The 14,691-nt window shown below is 43.2% G+C and overlaps 1 protein-coding gene across 1 annotated transcript in view; it reads left to right on the forward strand.

The window, feature by feature from the left end:
* Window positions 1–14,645, forward strand: part of cerkl (CERK like autophagy regulator) — a gene marked incomplete at both ends in the record, with an annotated part of 36,497 nt that extends 21,852 nt beyond the window's left edge. Inside the window, 11 exons of the mRNA XM_080498548.1 lie at window positions 4,542–4,673; window positions 5,497–5,560; window positions 8,200–8,330; window positions 8,406–8,480; window positions 11,601–11,778; window positions 11,957–12,022; window positions 12,203–12,246; window positions 12,334–12,442; window positions 12,537–12,633; window positions 14,268–14,479; window positions 14,567–14,645. Coding sequence (XP_080354674.1) covers window positions 4,542–4,673; window positions 5,497–5,560; window positions 8,200–8,330; window positions 8,406–8,480; window positions 11,601–11,778; window positions 11,957–12,022; window positions 12,203–12,246; window positions 12,334–12,442; window positions 12,537–12,633; window positions 14,268–14,479; window positions 14,567–14,645 — 1,187 coding nt within the window. The remainder of the gene's footprint in view (window positions 1–4,541; window positions 4,674–5,496; window positions 5,561–8,199; window positions 8,331–8,405; window positions 8,481–11,600; window positions 11,779–11,956; window positions 12,023–12,202; window positions 12,247–12,333; window positions 12,443–12,536; window positions 12,634–14,267; window positions 14,480–14,566) is intronic.
* Window positions 14,646–14,691: the final 46 nt, after the last annotated feature.

Genomic DNA, 14,691 nt, shown 5'->3' on the forward strand with positions numbered 1-14,691 from the left:
GCGTTGATGCTGTATAGTCGTTTCCCAAGCACACAGGCAGACGGCGTGAGAGACTGATTGCAGTGGTTAAAAAGAAAAACAAGACTGACAGGCCGATGCTTGATGTGAGACTTCTTTGGATGATTGAACTGGGCTGGCCTCAGCCACCAGGTGCCGTCGCCACGGCTTCCTCAGCAAGTGACAATGTATGTTATTGGAATGGGCAGAATATTAGAAAAGACCCAATACAACGCTGCCCAGCTCAAATAACCTCATAGCTGAATTTAACCTTTTCTATCGCAATATCAAGAAAAACGTTTACACTGAATCACATTGGATCTGGCGTGTGAAACACTTTTTTTTACTCTGGATGTCACATTCAGCCAAATTTGATCTTGAGTGGGCAAGAAGCATTATAACATTGTAAATACAATTTAAGGTACGATAAACACACCTGATTATAATCTGAACAGATAATCTGATAAATTGTATAAAGCCAAAAAGCTGGAGCCATAGATGATGCCATTTTAATGACGGGTGGTTTAAACAAGGAATTACTAGGAATTTGTCATGTAGAGTAACTAATTCTGAAAATATAATAGCCTTATTCGCAAAATGTCAAACAGCAAGATGTGGATTCCCTCTTGCTTTTGTCTTCTGGTAGAAATAAATAGATAAACTAGTAGGAGGTCAGAGGAGGGTGCCTGTATCTTTCTTTTATCCTGCTTTATTTCACTCACTACTGTAGCACGTTGAAGTGACTTCCATTGGACTATGGGTGAAGGCAGCGTTCAGCCAGCAGCAGCGTAGAGTCGCCAGTTAACTGCACACGCAGGGAGAACATGCAAGCTCCACCGAAAGCCTCACTCTGGACGTAAACCAAGGATATTTTCACTGTGAGGCGGCGGCGTGGCCCGTAAGCTGCTTTATGGCCCCGAGTGCTTGTCCGTCTCCGTGTTACATATTAACTGATGCGTCTGTAAAGTCAGTGAGCGTATCCATAGTGACAATGATGAGAGAGGCCCGCCTGCCTCGGTCTCTCTGCTTCATATTCAGGATCGAGATTTTATTAGTTTGCCAGGAAACAAAATATACAGTGCAGAAGCAGATCCGTCCAATTAATTCGCAGAACACTGGCGATAGGTTCTAACACAGCTCAAACAGACCTGAACAGAGAGAAAATGAAGCCGTCCGTGTTTTTGATGTCAGTGTCTGTTTACCGAAGATTTACTGCAGAGTTTAAAGAGCTGCACAGATCCAGTTTATTTCCTTGCTTGTTCACACATCCACTCACTGGCGATAACCAGCTGCTCAAGGGAACTGCAGTGCGGTCACTCAAGGACATGGAAATTGAACTACTAACATGTGATCTCTGTACAAACCACGGATACAACTGGTCTTTCTAGAGGGATAAGTTAATTACCTTCATCGACTTCTACTACCTGGGAATGATTTAGGTGTTTGTTCTTTTCAATGTATCTGAACTAATAGCAGCTTTCCTCTCAGCAACGTGACCGAGCTTCTCCTGAGCTCAACTGCCTCTTTCTGTGACATCCTTCTTCACCCAAAAGTCAAAATCTAAAGCATTGGTCCCGCTGTGTATTTCCTGCAGCCAGGCTTTTGTGCAAATCCTCCAACCTGTGTCTGCAAAGATGGCTGAGGTCATGAAGATCACCCCCAATAATCTAAGTGAGGGAAAAAACTGAAGAAGTTACAAAAATGGGGGGTAAAAATGCAAATCTGGTATGAACTGTGTGTGCACAAACAACGAACGTGGAAGGTAAAGATTATTTTTATTATTGATGTATTGTTTACTCAAGAGACAGTGTATCCTTAAATTACCTTCTTTGTCTTATGAGCTTATAAAAAATATACATTTTACAGTGATATAAAACAGCAGCTTTCTATGAGTCAAAGAATATTAATTTTCTTTTTGTTTGATTCATTGATGAACTAACGTCATGGTGAGCTCTTGGTCACGTCTCCAAACATCAGTAAATTAAGAAGCATTTAATAGTTATATTTTCTACTTGCCATCCTCAGACTGTATATATGAACTCTATTTTTGTCATCAACACTCTGCAGCTTAGTCGTAAACCTCCTTCAGAAACTCAACACTCTTCCTTCACAACACCGGGATTGTTTACCATGGCGACGCTTCGACGGCTCCATAGCAACCCACCGTCGGCCAAGGGTCGGAGATGATCTGATGGATACCTGACCGCTTCACATCCACGTTCTGTCTGCATTTCTTTTCTAAACAAGAAATATCAACCAACTGAATGACACCGTCTCCTCTGACACAGAGTAAATCACACAGAGAACTGGGGAAAGGTTCTTTTAAGATGGAATTAGAGAAATTTCAATTGCTAATATCACAGTATTTTCAAGAAATTTAATCTGCAGCCCATCAACAGGAAGCACCAAGAGGAAACTTTTAAACACAGATTGAAAAAAGTGGAAAATAAAAACATTGTTCAGACATGTTTAAAAATGATAATGTCTTAATCGACGGCCCTACATACACACCCAGTTCAGAGCTACAATGAGCAGCCAAACCTGTAGGGGGCAGTGTAATGAGAAGGATGAAGCCATGATAGCCAATCAGAATCTTGGAAAAAACACAACTCACAAATTGTGATATAAATCTCCTCCTCCCCTCCTTCAAATGGAAACAGACAAGGAGTTGTTCTAATCTCTACCATAGCAAGAGTTTTCAGGAATTGAATTGCTGCAGTTTTGTTTTGTTATGTGCTTGGCTTGCCATGCCTCAATTGGTAGAGTGGTCGTCTTGAAATTGGGTTTCACTCCCATCTCCACCTGTCCACATGCTGAAGTGTCCTTGAGCAAGACACTGAACCCCAAACTGCTCCTTCATTGGCGTGTGAATGAGTGTGATTCACGTTGTAAAGCACCGAAGTGAAGGCCATTTACCATTTTACCGTCTTAAAGTCCCAGTGCAGAAAACATAACCGAGTACAATTCCACTAAAGTTCCTCTGTGTGCACTGGCTGATCCCCACAGCTTCCTCATGAAACGCAGCAGGAGTTTCAGGTTCAACTTTGCTTTATTGTCATCAGGTGCTGCTGCTGTGCAGTTGTGTTGGTTCGACCTGATGTTTTTTTTTTTTATTTAGGGGGAGGGACCAGCAGGGTGGGCCGGTAATGGTGAGGTCCAGCAGAGAACAGAGTGGTGGAGGTGTCGGGTGGCTCCTCGCAGGAGCTCCCAGAGAAACCTGGTCAGAGCCGTGGGGTGGAGCGGTGGCAGGAGGTGCGCTGTGTGTATGCGTGTGGGGTCATTAACGGGGCGAGGTCACGGCCTTCTGGGAGCAGATTATAGTAATGAGCTGGATAATGGAGCTGGTGTGTGTGTATTGATCTGAGCTGGTCTGTGGGGAATCATAATGCGGTCTCTAAATCTGCCTAATGATGAGCTGTACAGGGGTCCGTGTGTGTGTGTGTGTGCGCACACACACACACATATACACACACATACACACAATTTGTGAACCGATTGGAGATGTAAACAATGTTGTGAATATGTTGCATCAGAGTCAAACGGGCCCCCTGCAGATGTTAAAACAGTGTACAGGTGTCTCTCGCTGGTTTGTGATCTGAACTCAGTCACACGATGGACTTTTAACTCTCGCTCTATGCGTTGAGCTGCTTGATGTCAGCAGCGATAACAAAGTGTAACGTGATCAGATCAGTAAAGGTCAATGACTTATTTGAGAGTCGGTCTCATCTGCAGAGCTGCAATAACGATTATTTTCATTATTAATCAATGAGCCGATTAGTGTTTCAGTTAATCCTTTAAGCCGTTAACATTCATATGAGAATTTGGAATACTAGTGAAAACAGTGTTGCTCATTGTAATTCAACAGATTTGCACCATTACTGATGACAAGAAATAAAACTGTTGTTATATGAGTGCACTCATATGATGAAGGCTTTATGTCTTCCAGGACTCTCCAGTAGAGATGGATGCTCTTCAACGTACAGGAGCAGAGCCTTGACTTGACTTGACTTAAGTGTTCAGAGGTTCATAACAAGTCAGAAACTCAAAACACATTTGTTGTTTCAATAAGCAAAGAAAACAGAGACGTTTACGTTTAAATGAATAGCAACTATACACCCTAACAAAATTTGTATCATTTTAAATATAACAGTGACATTTTACTGTAATAAACACTGTCAGTATTCAGAAGCAGTGTATAAATTATGATGGATAAAAAATAGAGTATAGATTTATCTGGATTGCTTTATCATAGGCTCATGATGCAGCCCTCAGGTCTTTTGTTTATCAGGTCTATTTGTTTGTTTGCTTCTTTGTTTCTTTCCTCGTGTTTCCTCATTACATTTGTGTGATATTTATTTCTACTCTTTGTGTTTCTGTTTGCTATTTTTCTTTTGTGCTGCAGCGATATTTAATTCAAACAGAGTGATGGACCAAGTAGAACGACTTTCTTCACTCAGACTTTTAATAACTTTTAATATGATGACCTTTCATGGAGGCGCTCACTTTGTGTGTGTGTGTGTGTGTGTGTGTGTGTGTGTGTGCAGCGCTCAGGAATCGTCCCAGGTACGTGAAGGTGCTCATCAACCCCAGCAGCCACAAGAAGGAGGCCGTGCACATCTACAGAGAGCACGTGGCGCCGCTCTTCAAGATGGCCGACGTCCGCACAGACATCACCGGTTTGTCCGCCTGACTATTTACTTGTTTGCCGACCACAAATACACAGAATCATTAACCTCTTTATTTTAGATGTATTTGTTTGTCCTGATAAAACTACACGTCAGAAGCTTTTAACACTGAGATCTTTATTGACATCAGAGATGAGGTTATAAAATCTGTGTGTGTGTGTGTGTGTGTGTGTGTGTGTGTGTGTGTGTGTGTGTGTGTGTGTGTGTGCGCGCGCGCACGCGAGCGCATGGGAGGAGGTCCAAAGGTCAGAGTTAATGGCAGTTTCTGGTCGCTAGGTAACCTGATACAAGGGGCGGAGCTTAGCCCATCTGTTGTGACAGAGGGAAACAACCTCCTCTCCTCTCCTCTCCTCTCCTCTCCTCTCCTCTCCTCCCTTATGTCATGTCATTCCTTCTTCTCTCTTTTCCATCTCATCTTATTTTCACCCGTTAGTTTTTTTTCTAGGTTTCTCCATCTCCCCTCTTCAGTTGCCCTCTCCTCTTCTGTCCTCACCTTATTGGTTCATTCTTCCTTCCCCTTCTCCCTTCCTCTCTTTTTTCTTTCCTCCCCCCGCCTCCTTTCTCCTGGCTTCTCCTCCTCTCCTCTCCTCCTCTCAGCAGATGGTGTGATATCCGTTGTCCCACTTTTTTTTTGGCAGCCGTCGAACACACACTCGTGTACATCTGACCACACACATGCATGAACACTTTATCTCTGTCCATCTCAATGTCTCTCCATCTGCTTACTTCTCTTTTTGCCCCCATCTCTCGCTCTCGCTCTTTCTCCCTCTTTCTTTCTCTCTCTCTCCCTCTCTTCACCTGTCTGTGTCTCCAGTAACAGAGAGGAAGGGTCACGCTCTCTCAGTGATGAAGGAATGCAAACTGGAGGAATATGATGGGTCAGTTGTTGTTTCTCACTCTCCGTTACACGAATCGGCTAATTTTCCAATGAAATTTCATGCTTTAAATCATTGCGGAAATCATACAAATGTTCATTTCAGTTTCCAGTGTTACTCCTCCAAATGATGAGGAGATAACCCTCATCTTTTAAGGCCAACGTTGTATTTCAAGCTTGCGGTTTAGCGTTTGCTTTGAGATGCACATTGATCCGCATTTTTATGAGAAAGAGGTTTTGGGAGTATCACCCGTCTGAGATTTGTTTCAAGCTGTTGTAGGCCTCATCCCAGCTACTTCTCAAGATATTTCAGCTTCACACAAATGTTGTGTATTATTGGACAAAATTATGTTTCTCGTTAGAATTCTTGATTTTTGGCAAGATTTACTGTTGACAATTACGTTTTGTGATGAGAAGAGATGAATGACTTGAGTGAGGCCGAAGGAGTCAGGAGAAGAAGCCCGTTAAAGACAGAGCAGGTTGGGTCATATATTCCCCCTGCAAGAAAAAGTGGAGGACACTGCTCTTGATTTTATTCTCTCGGCACTTACCTGTAGCTTAATTATACTAATGCTTATGTTTATCCATTCAGCTGTTTCCTTTTCTCACCAGGAGCATTTAAAAATAATTTAATCCTGCTTTAAGTGACTCTTTTAATATCATCATCTGGTACTGGAACTCTTCGCTGGTTGTCTGTTGATTCAACAATGTACCGGACTAAATGGAACAACTTAATCAAACAGCAGTTTACTGTCAGAGGTTGACACTAAAACACACTGACCCAGACTGATCTCACACACACACACGCAGCCACACTCAAGTGAGGAGACACACTAAGCCCTAAGAGTGGCGGAAGCTAAAGTTCTAAATATAGAATAGAACAGAAAACTTTCTTGTAAAAAATCATTGCCAGCTCCGGCTACAAGACAAAAACACTGATCAAACTGTCATCAGTGTGTGTGTGTGTGTGTGTGTGTGTGTGTGTGTGTGTGTGTGTGTGTGTGTGTGTGTGTGTGTGTGTGTGTGTGTAAGCAGCTTTTGTGCTCAGCCGTCATAAAGCTTAATGTGCTTAGAGAAGATTAGCTCAGCGTTGCTAAGCTAGCTGCTGAGCGTGTGTGCGCGTGCGTGCATTCGTGTGTGTCTGCGTGCATTCGTGTGTGTGTGTGTGTGTGTGTGTGTGTGTGTGTGTGTTGGGAGGATTTGGTTGAAACCTACATTTGCCAATTAGGCCGACTGTCTCCGTGGAGACCAGAGCTCCAGGTAATCCGTACACAGGAGGAGGAGGCGAGCAAGGTGGCGGAGTTTGTTTTCCTCCCATTGACAACAAGAACAAACTCTGAATTTGAACCTCCTCACTCGTCTCGAATATTACAAACAACCCGAAAAGAAAAACCTCCCCCCATGTTTTCAAGTTGCTCCAAAGCCTGATACACCATCTCCAGTCTGTCTTTGGCAACTAAGTTGATTCATTTGATACATTCATTTGCTCAGTATCAAGTTTTTACATATTTACTTTTTGCAAATATAGTAAATATGTATTTATTTATAAATACATTCTAAAGATAAGAAAATGTCTGAAATATAAACTTCAGCTTCTTAAAGACCCCGTCTGCCTGCAAATTGATATAGTTAGAATGTAGTATTAACTCTCTATTTTATTTATTTATTTATTTTTGCACACAGAGTGGGAGATCAGTGTCAACGTTTGACTCCGGTATCTGAGTTCACTGAAACAATGACATAAGTCGGTAGTGGGGCTTTGCATTCACAAAAGTAATGTTAAAACAGCAGCAATCAGAGATTTCTGATGTTTGCCAACGGTTGACCAACACAGAAATGTTATCAGTGGTAAAAAAAAATTGGTGAAAACCTGTCATATAGTTTTGACAGGTTTATATGACATGAAATCCGGATCCAGAATCCAGATCCGGATCACTTCCAAAATTTAGAGGACTCTTCCATGGCCTAATATCTATCGGTGGTGAAAATGTTGACAAAATCTGACGTAGTCTTGCAAACAGACAAATGGTGGACGTAATAAAAGTCAGTTTTTGCATTTCAAACCGCAGGTATGATGTATTTTATTGAATTGAGCACAATTTAGTATTTAAAAATGTCAGCGTTTTGTTGGAAAGTTGAAAGATAGAAGAACTCAAAATGGAAAAGGTAAACATTTCTGTAACTGCATCTCAGTGGAAATCTATCATATTTTATGATTATGCATGAAAACACTGTTGAGTCGGTTTAAAAAAAGGTACTGAACGGAAGTGCTTTAATTAAAATGCAGCTATTCCACAGAATAAGGGATATTTCCTTGTTTTCATCCATATCTAATGGTTGTCTTGTTATTTATCATCAGACTATTGTGTGTGTGTGTGCTTGCATGCTGTAATAAGCGATTCTACCTTTGCAGGTTCAAACAGCATTCGATTTGAATGAAATTATTCTGAAATGTTGAGTAATTTTCTTTATTTGGATCTACTCAATGACTCTACGCTGCATCTGAGAGGAAGATTCGGAAGGTCACACTGTCACTTGCTCTGCAATTGTGTCCGTGGTGTTAAATTTAGGATCAGTGACATGTCGTCACCTTCACAATAAAGGCTCGGAGGTTGAGATCATTCGTGTGTCTCTGTGTGTCAGGGTGGTGTGTGTCGGTGGCGACGGCTCGGTGGCCGAGGTGTGTCACGCTCTGGTCCTCCGAGCTCAGTTGGACGCCGGCTCTCCAGAGACACCAGTGAAGTCAGCCGTGCCGCTGGGCATCATTCCTGCCGGTAAGCGGGGAGTCCACGGGATGAACGAGTCCGTCCACGTGGTGCAGGCGCGTTAATGTTTGTCCTTTATTACAGGTTCCACAGATGTGGTCTCCTGTTCTGTTCACGGAGTCAGAGATCCAGTCACTGCAGCCCTGCACATAGTTCTAGGTAAGATCCACTCCTCCTGGATCCATTATCCAAGATCTGCGTGATCCTCAGTATGTTACACCCGTACATATGATATATAACGTTGAAACCTCCTCTACTTTCCAAGGGTCCTACGTGAGGTCTATGTGTTCTCGATCTAGAGTAGTTATAGTGTTAATCTGGGTGGTTTTAAGCTATTGTTGTGTCATTCTACCAGTTCCGGTTGATAATAAAAGTCCACCTGCTTTGGATTTATTATTATCAGGACAATGTTGCTCATTGTCAAATGACAAACAAGGTACCCTCCTGTCCTGTCTGTCCCAGATAATTAAAAACCTTAACTTCTGATTCTCGTAGTTCTTCAATGAGAAAGGGACTCGTGACGTATGTGATGGAGGATGATCCATTTTGCTCCCTGAGCTGCAGCCAAGTCTCCCTCGTTCCGTTCTAGCAGTTAAAGTGTGATTTCATCTGCTCTCCAAGCTGACAGGCAGCCAGTCAGAGGCTCAGGTTCTCGCTCAGATTTGTCCTGATTGGCCCGATTGGATCTGATTGGTCCGTCAGAGAACAAACAACTCTGCAGACAGACTGTGTGGCTGGACTCTGGAGAGAGAGAGAGAGAGAGAGAGAGAGAGAGAGAGAGAGAGAGAGAGAGAGAGAGAGAGAGAGAGAGAGAGAGAGAGCGAGAGAGAGCAGACAGATGTCGAACAGCAGGATCAGTTTCACTCGAAATCACGGGTTTCCATCTACTCGCTGTAGCCCCACCCCCTTTCACCTCCGCCCACCTCCTGTCAGGTAGACCTGCAGACCAATCGGGTGGCGGCAGGACGGGCCGCCGTGTTTGAACGACGGGCCGCAGTGAGACGGTGCTTCATTATCACTCCTCAGTGTGTGTGGGACAGATGGGCGGCCGAGCTAATGAGGCTGATTAATGAACAATAGCAAACAGTTAAAATTCGCCGTTCCCACGAACACCAGGTGTGTGCAGGTGAGCCCGCAGCACCTCCCAGGTGAGCATACCCACAGTGCGCCGGTACCATCTCACTGAGGTCACCTCGCAGCTGATGGAGCCTGGAGCGTCCATGCTGTTGCCACGGTTACCGATTCAAGGTCAAAGCGGTGTTTAAAGGCCGCCGCGCAGCCGAGGACCCCCACGCCACTTCCCCATGTCTTGATTGCTTTTTGAGTGGTTTTCACATTAGCTGGATTAATTACCTCCAATTTCCAAACATGGGAGTTTTGTGATTTTGAGTTTTATCATTTATATGGATGAAAAGAAAAGCTTTGATGAGACGGTAACGATACAATAAAATGGCAAAGTAGATAAACCAGTGATCTCATTCATTCATCATTCATACAAGCTGACAGTCACTGTTTTGTCTTGTGTCTCCACAAATGCTGACCAAAATCTTTTACTTTATATTCAAATTCCTAGTTATAGCGACCAACATTTTTTAATTGGATTTTAGATTTTATTTATCAGGTTTCTGTAGCTATTTAACCCAGCAATCTCTTTATTACTGTCAAACAGATGCTAAATGCTCCATTCCTGTAGATTTAATCTCAGGCTCAACTTTTAAGATGTACTTTTTTTTATTGGATCATCAAAATGATGAATTGTGTTCAGACACAATGTGTTTCTTCTGCTTTCTCCTACTATTGAAAGTAGGAAAGTTGATCATATTAATAGCAACTTGGCGGCTCTTTCATTACATACATTTTCAGCTCTCCAAATTATAATTATGTTAATAAAATAAATTTTTTATGTTGCCAGTCATTTTTGAAAAGAGATTAAATACTTTTTTTTTGTATTTTTTTAACCATCTACAAAAAAATGTATTTTTTTAACCATCTACAAAATTATTAAAACTAGGAATTCACATATACATAACAACAATACAATATTGTACAGAAATGAATGAAATTAAAGACCACATAGTGGCAGTAATCCATACTAGATATAAATTATATCTTCAACAATACTAAAACAAAATGGAGAAAAATCTGGATTTAGGAAGAAAACACACACACACACACTTCTTATGTGATATTCACAAATATTACAGATAATATGTTTTCTAAACATTTGATTGAAACTGTCTGGTCTATTACGTCTTGTTTACGGTGTCAATAAATATCGGTTAGATCTGCGGTGCCGGTTTGATCTCAGTGACACACTGACCGCCTCAGCTTTAATCCTGCAACAACAACAGACACACACACACACACTGACAACAGGCCATATGGTGAGGAAATCAGATTCAGTCCAGAGAGAGAGAGAGACACACACACACACACACACACACACACACACACACACACACACACACACACACACACACACACACACACACACACACAGGCAGTCAGGTTTCAGTAGGTTACAGCAGGTATGTGACCAGATGGCGCTCTGACTGTGTGACAGTGTGTGTTCATCTGTCTGAAAGCTGATCGAGCAATTTACCCACAGTGAAATCAGGTTTTTTTTTTTTTTAATTCAGAATTTAGTCTGTGCCGCGTTAACGGACAGTTGGAAAATATAAAGTGAAGAGTCGTCAGTGTAGCAGCATTAATAAAAAATAAATAAATACTGTGAAGACATTGTAGAAGATAACAGATAGGAGATTTTCCCCTCACCGTCCAGTTGTATTGTACAAAATTAGGCTGAGAATGTTTGGAATACATATGAAAAATACAAAAATCCCTGTTCAGCAATATACTGACATCAAATAGAGTCGGTTTAATAGTTTGTTGGTTTAGTTTTCTCTAAAAAAGGGTGACTAGTTTTAATATAGTCATGACACTCAAATACACTTTACTAAATGAAGTCGTGCATATATACAAGTTCCAGACAATGTTTTTAGAATATACAGCTTACGTTTGTCCAGCGTCTTCAGATTTCTTCTGATTGTGCAACTTGAGACAAATCAACAAACCTCACCGGAGTTCATGAACACAAACGAGCAGTTTTGCTCGTCATGAACATTAATGTGTGTCGAACACACAGCGACTTGGATTTCTTCCAGCCTGTTTTGTTTAAATATCAAAATTTTTTTGTCTAAATACACGAGATCAATCTTGAGTTTTGCAGGTGGTGTGAGGTAGTGAGTGAAGCAGTCGTGCTCTGCGTTGTGCCTGCAGGTCACCTGCAGCAGGTGGACATGTGCAGCTTCTCCTCCCTCGGCCAGCTCGTGCGCTTCGGCTTCTCCGCCATGTTCGGCTTCGGCGGCCGGAGCCTGGCCCGGGCCGAGAAGAAGAGGTGGATGTCTTCGACGCGTCGGCGGGAGTACGCTCTGGTGAAGACGCTGGCGAGACTGAGGTGACGGACACACACTGTACGGGATACATTAGTTCCTTTGGTCACGTCCTCAGCCATCATCAGCCTGGACAGGCTCTCTGGGGGACAGGAACTTTAAAGGGTGTCTTAGGAGCTGATTATTTCAATTAGATTTCATGAATTTAGGGATTCATTTGTTTCCTGTGTGTGTTTTTCACAGACCAGAAGACTGCCAGCTGTCTTTTTTACCTGCTAAGAGGACAAGCAGAGATCTGTTCGGATGTCGGTGAGACAAACACAAAGGCAGTGTTTTGCTCTGAGAGGAATGTGTCATTTATTGAAATATACACAAGGATCTCTTTTTTTTCATTTCATCCATTTAACATTGTTTGAAGTTGGGTTTTTTTATCTAATAGTGTCTAAACAGATGCACACTCTAAACAGGACTATGTCTTCTGTCTCTCAGAGGCCAGGACCAGGGCCAGGACCAGGACCAGGATCCAGACGCAGGTCCGTCTCAGACTCGTGTGTTTTTATACACTTTAGATTCATATTTTGCTCATTTTTGTCTCTCTTCACTCCGATTGGCCCGTACAGCTGGAGAAGGTTCTTGGACCACCAATCAGGGCCTGTATCTGAGCATCAGCGTCATGTCCATCCCCTGTCTGAGTCCACACGCCCCGCGAGGCCTGGCCCCCAACACCAGGTACCCAGAGGGTGACCAGCTGCTCCTTCCTCTGAGCGGTGGACTTGAGCCCAACTTGTTTTGATCCTCCGCTCTTCCTACGTGTCTGTGACAGTTTGGCCAACGGCAGCGCGGCGCTGATCGCGGTGGGAAACACTTCCAGGTCAGAGTTCATCAAACACCTGAAGAGATACGGCAGCGCCAGTGGACAGGTGAGGTTCTAATCTACGCCGGTGTTGTCCCATTTGATGGACGGCTTGGTAAAAGAAAAGTCAATTCACCCAAATGCTGCAGGTCGACGTTCAGAAAAATAAAGTGACACAAAACTGCACAGTGTTAATCACAAACTCAATTCTGAAAACGTTGGGACAATTCAATTATTTGATTGCCTCCCATAAACTTTCATTTTATCGCCTTCCAGGAGCATCAAGGCTTCCTGGAACAGAGAGATGTTCCCTTTATTTGAAGATATATTAGAATAGAGGGTGACGGAGGTGCTATCGGTTTCATTTTCACCAGCGAAGAAACTAACTTTTCCTGGTACAGAGGATCCCGTCTGTCCAGAATGACGCTGACCTCCACGTCAACCCATAAACTCGTCCTCCTCTTTGTTTTCCACTGAGGGACGGAAACCAGAACGATCCTCACCGCGGATCAAGATAAATCCATTGGGCAGTCTCTGCTGACTGCTGACCCCTCCATCGTGAAGCTCCACCTCTCTCATGAGGAAAAGAAGTAGTTAGTGAGTAGATTAGCCCGTTTCAGCGCAGCCCGGTTTGGCCTGAGAGGCCGCACGCTAACCCACTTACTAAATATACTGAGAGCGAGGCGTTTCCTGTCCTGCACAGTAAACAGGACTGACCTACTTCCTGCAAGTCTTCATCTTAACATCTCAAACCTGCTCAGGCGGCTGACATGCGACCGCGATGACCTGAGTCCCTGAAAGTCACTTCTCTGAATCCCCAACAGGGGAAGTGTTCGTACACCGCCAGAGACATCCAGTCTGCACCTCTCAGAGGTTTAACGTGTCGAGGAGAGAGGCAAAAAAAAACTTAAACCACATTACAAGAAGCCAAGTAATATGAAGAATATTTCACCCTGTTGTATTTATTACTCAACAGTGTATAGTCAATTGTAGTTTTATTTTCTTTAAAATAAAAAAAAAACCTAGAAGACTCTTCAAGAAATACGTTTTAAAAATCAAATACACAGTGTTCATATTTAAGGTTTGAATATATATTATAAAGATGTAAAACGCACTACTTAAAGACATATTTATTGAGGGAGGCTTGATTTCTGATAATATATTTGGAATACATTGGTGGGAATAGTGTTGAGTGAGTCATTTATTATTTGACTTAAAATCATATAGTTTGTTTGGGGTCGTTGTTGTTTATTGCAATTTGAGTACATTTGGCTTGTCTAAAAAAAAAAAAAAACTGTCATCTTCTGCTCCTCACAGTGGAGTAAAAAGTAGAATTATAAACTTCGAATGGAGTTTTTCTGATTCCGGAGCTCCAGTTAATGTCAAATCGGTTTCATTGCGGAAAGAAACAAATGGGACAGAGGAACGGTCAGTCTGTGCGTCTGATGGTCTCTGCTGCCCCCTGTTGGAGGGTCATGGCGTTACAGAACGCACACGCTTTATTTAAGAGTCTACTGGGATGTATTATCCAACCCTAACTTGACCCATCATGACAACGTTTCAATCCTAAACCTCAACCTATTGGTAAACCAAACCCTGACATTTGGGCCCCTCAAACAAACAAATACCACACTTACAAACACAAACACACACAGAGAAATGCATAATTCCCCGTGTGTTTTCTTGCCGTCACGTCTGCAGTTCAGCTTCTCCTTCGTGGACGTGCACGAGGTCTCCGCGGTGAGGATCCGCCCCTGCTCGCAGGTCGGCTGGTCGGAGGAGGAGAGCGAGGAGGAGGAGGAGGAGGAGGGGGGCGGCTCCAAAACGGCCCCCATCATCCAGGCGGAGGGAGCCTCCTTCCCCTGGAACATCGACGGGGAGCTGGTGGAGATCGCTAACGAAGTGCTCGTGAGGTGAGGTCGCACTCTGATGATGCTCTGTAACCTGGAGCATTTAAAGTGATGTAAAGTGTGTGTGTATGTGTGTGTGTGTGTGTCCAGGGTCCATCCCAGACTCATCACTCTGTACGGTGAGGACGTGGACGAGGCCGAGTCCACCGTCTCCTGCAGTTGCATTTGACAGTAGCAGACGGCGCTGCGACCACCCCATGCTTTAAAGACGCGTC

The sequence above is a fragment of the Blennius ocellaris genome (assembly GCF_963422515.1).
Source record: "Blennius ocellaris genome assembly, chromosome: 6".
Taxonomy (NCBI): Eukaryota; Metazoa; Chordata; class Actinopteri; order Blenniiformes; family Blenniidae; genus Blennius; species Blennius ocellaris.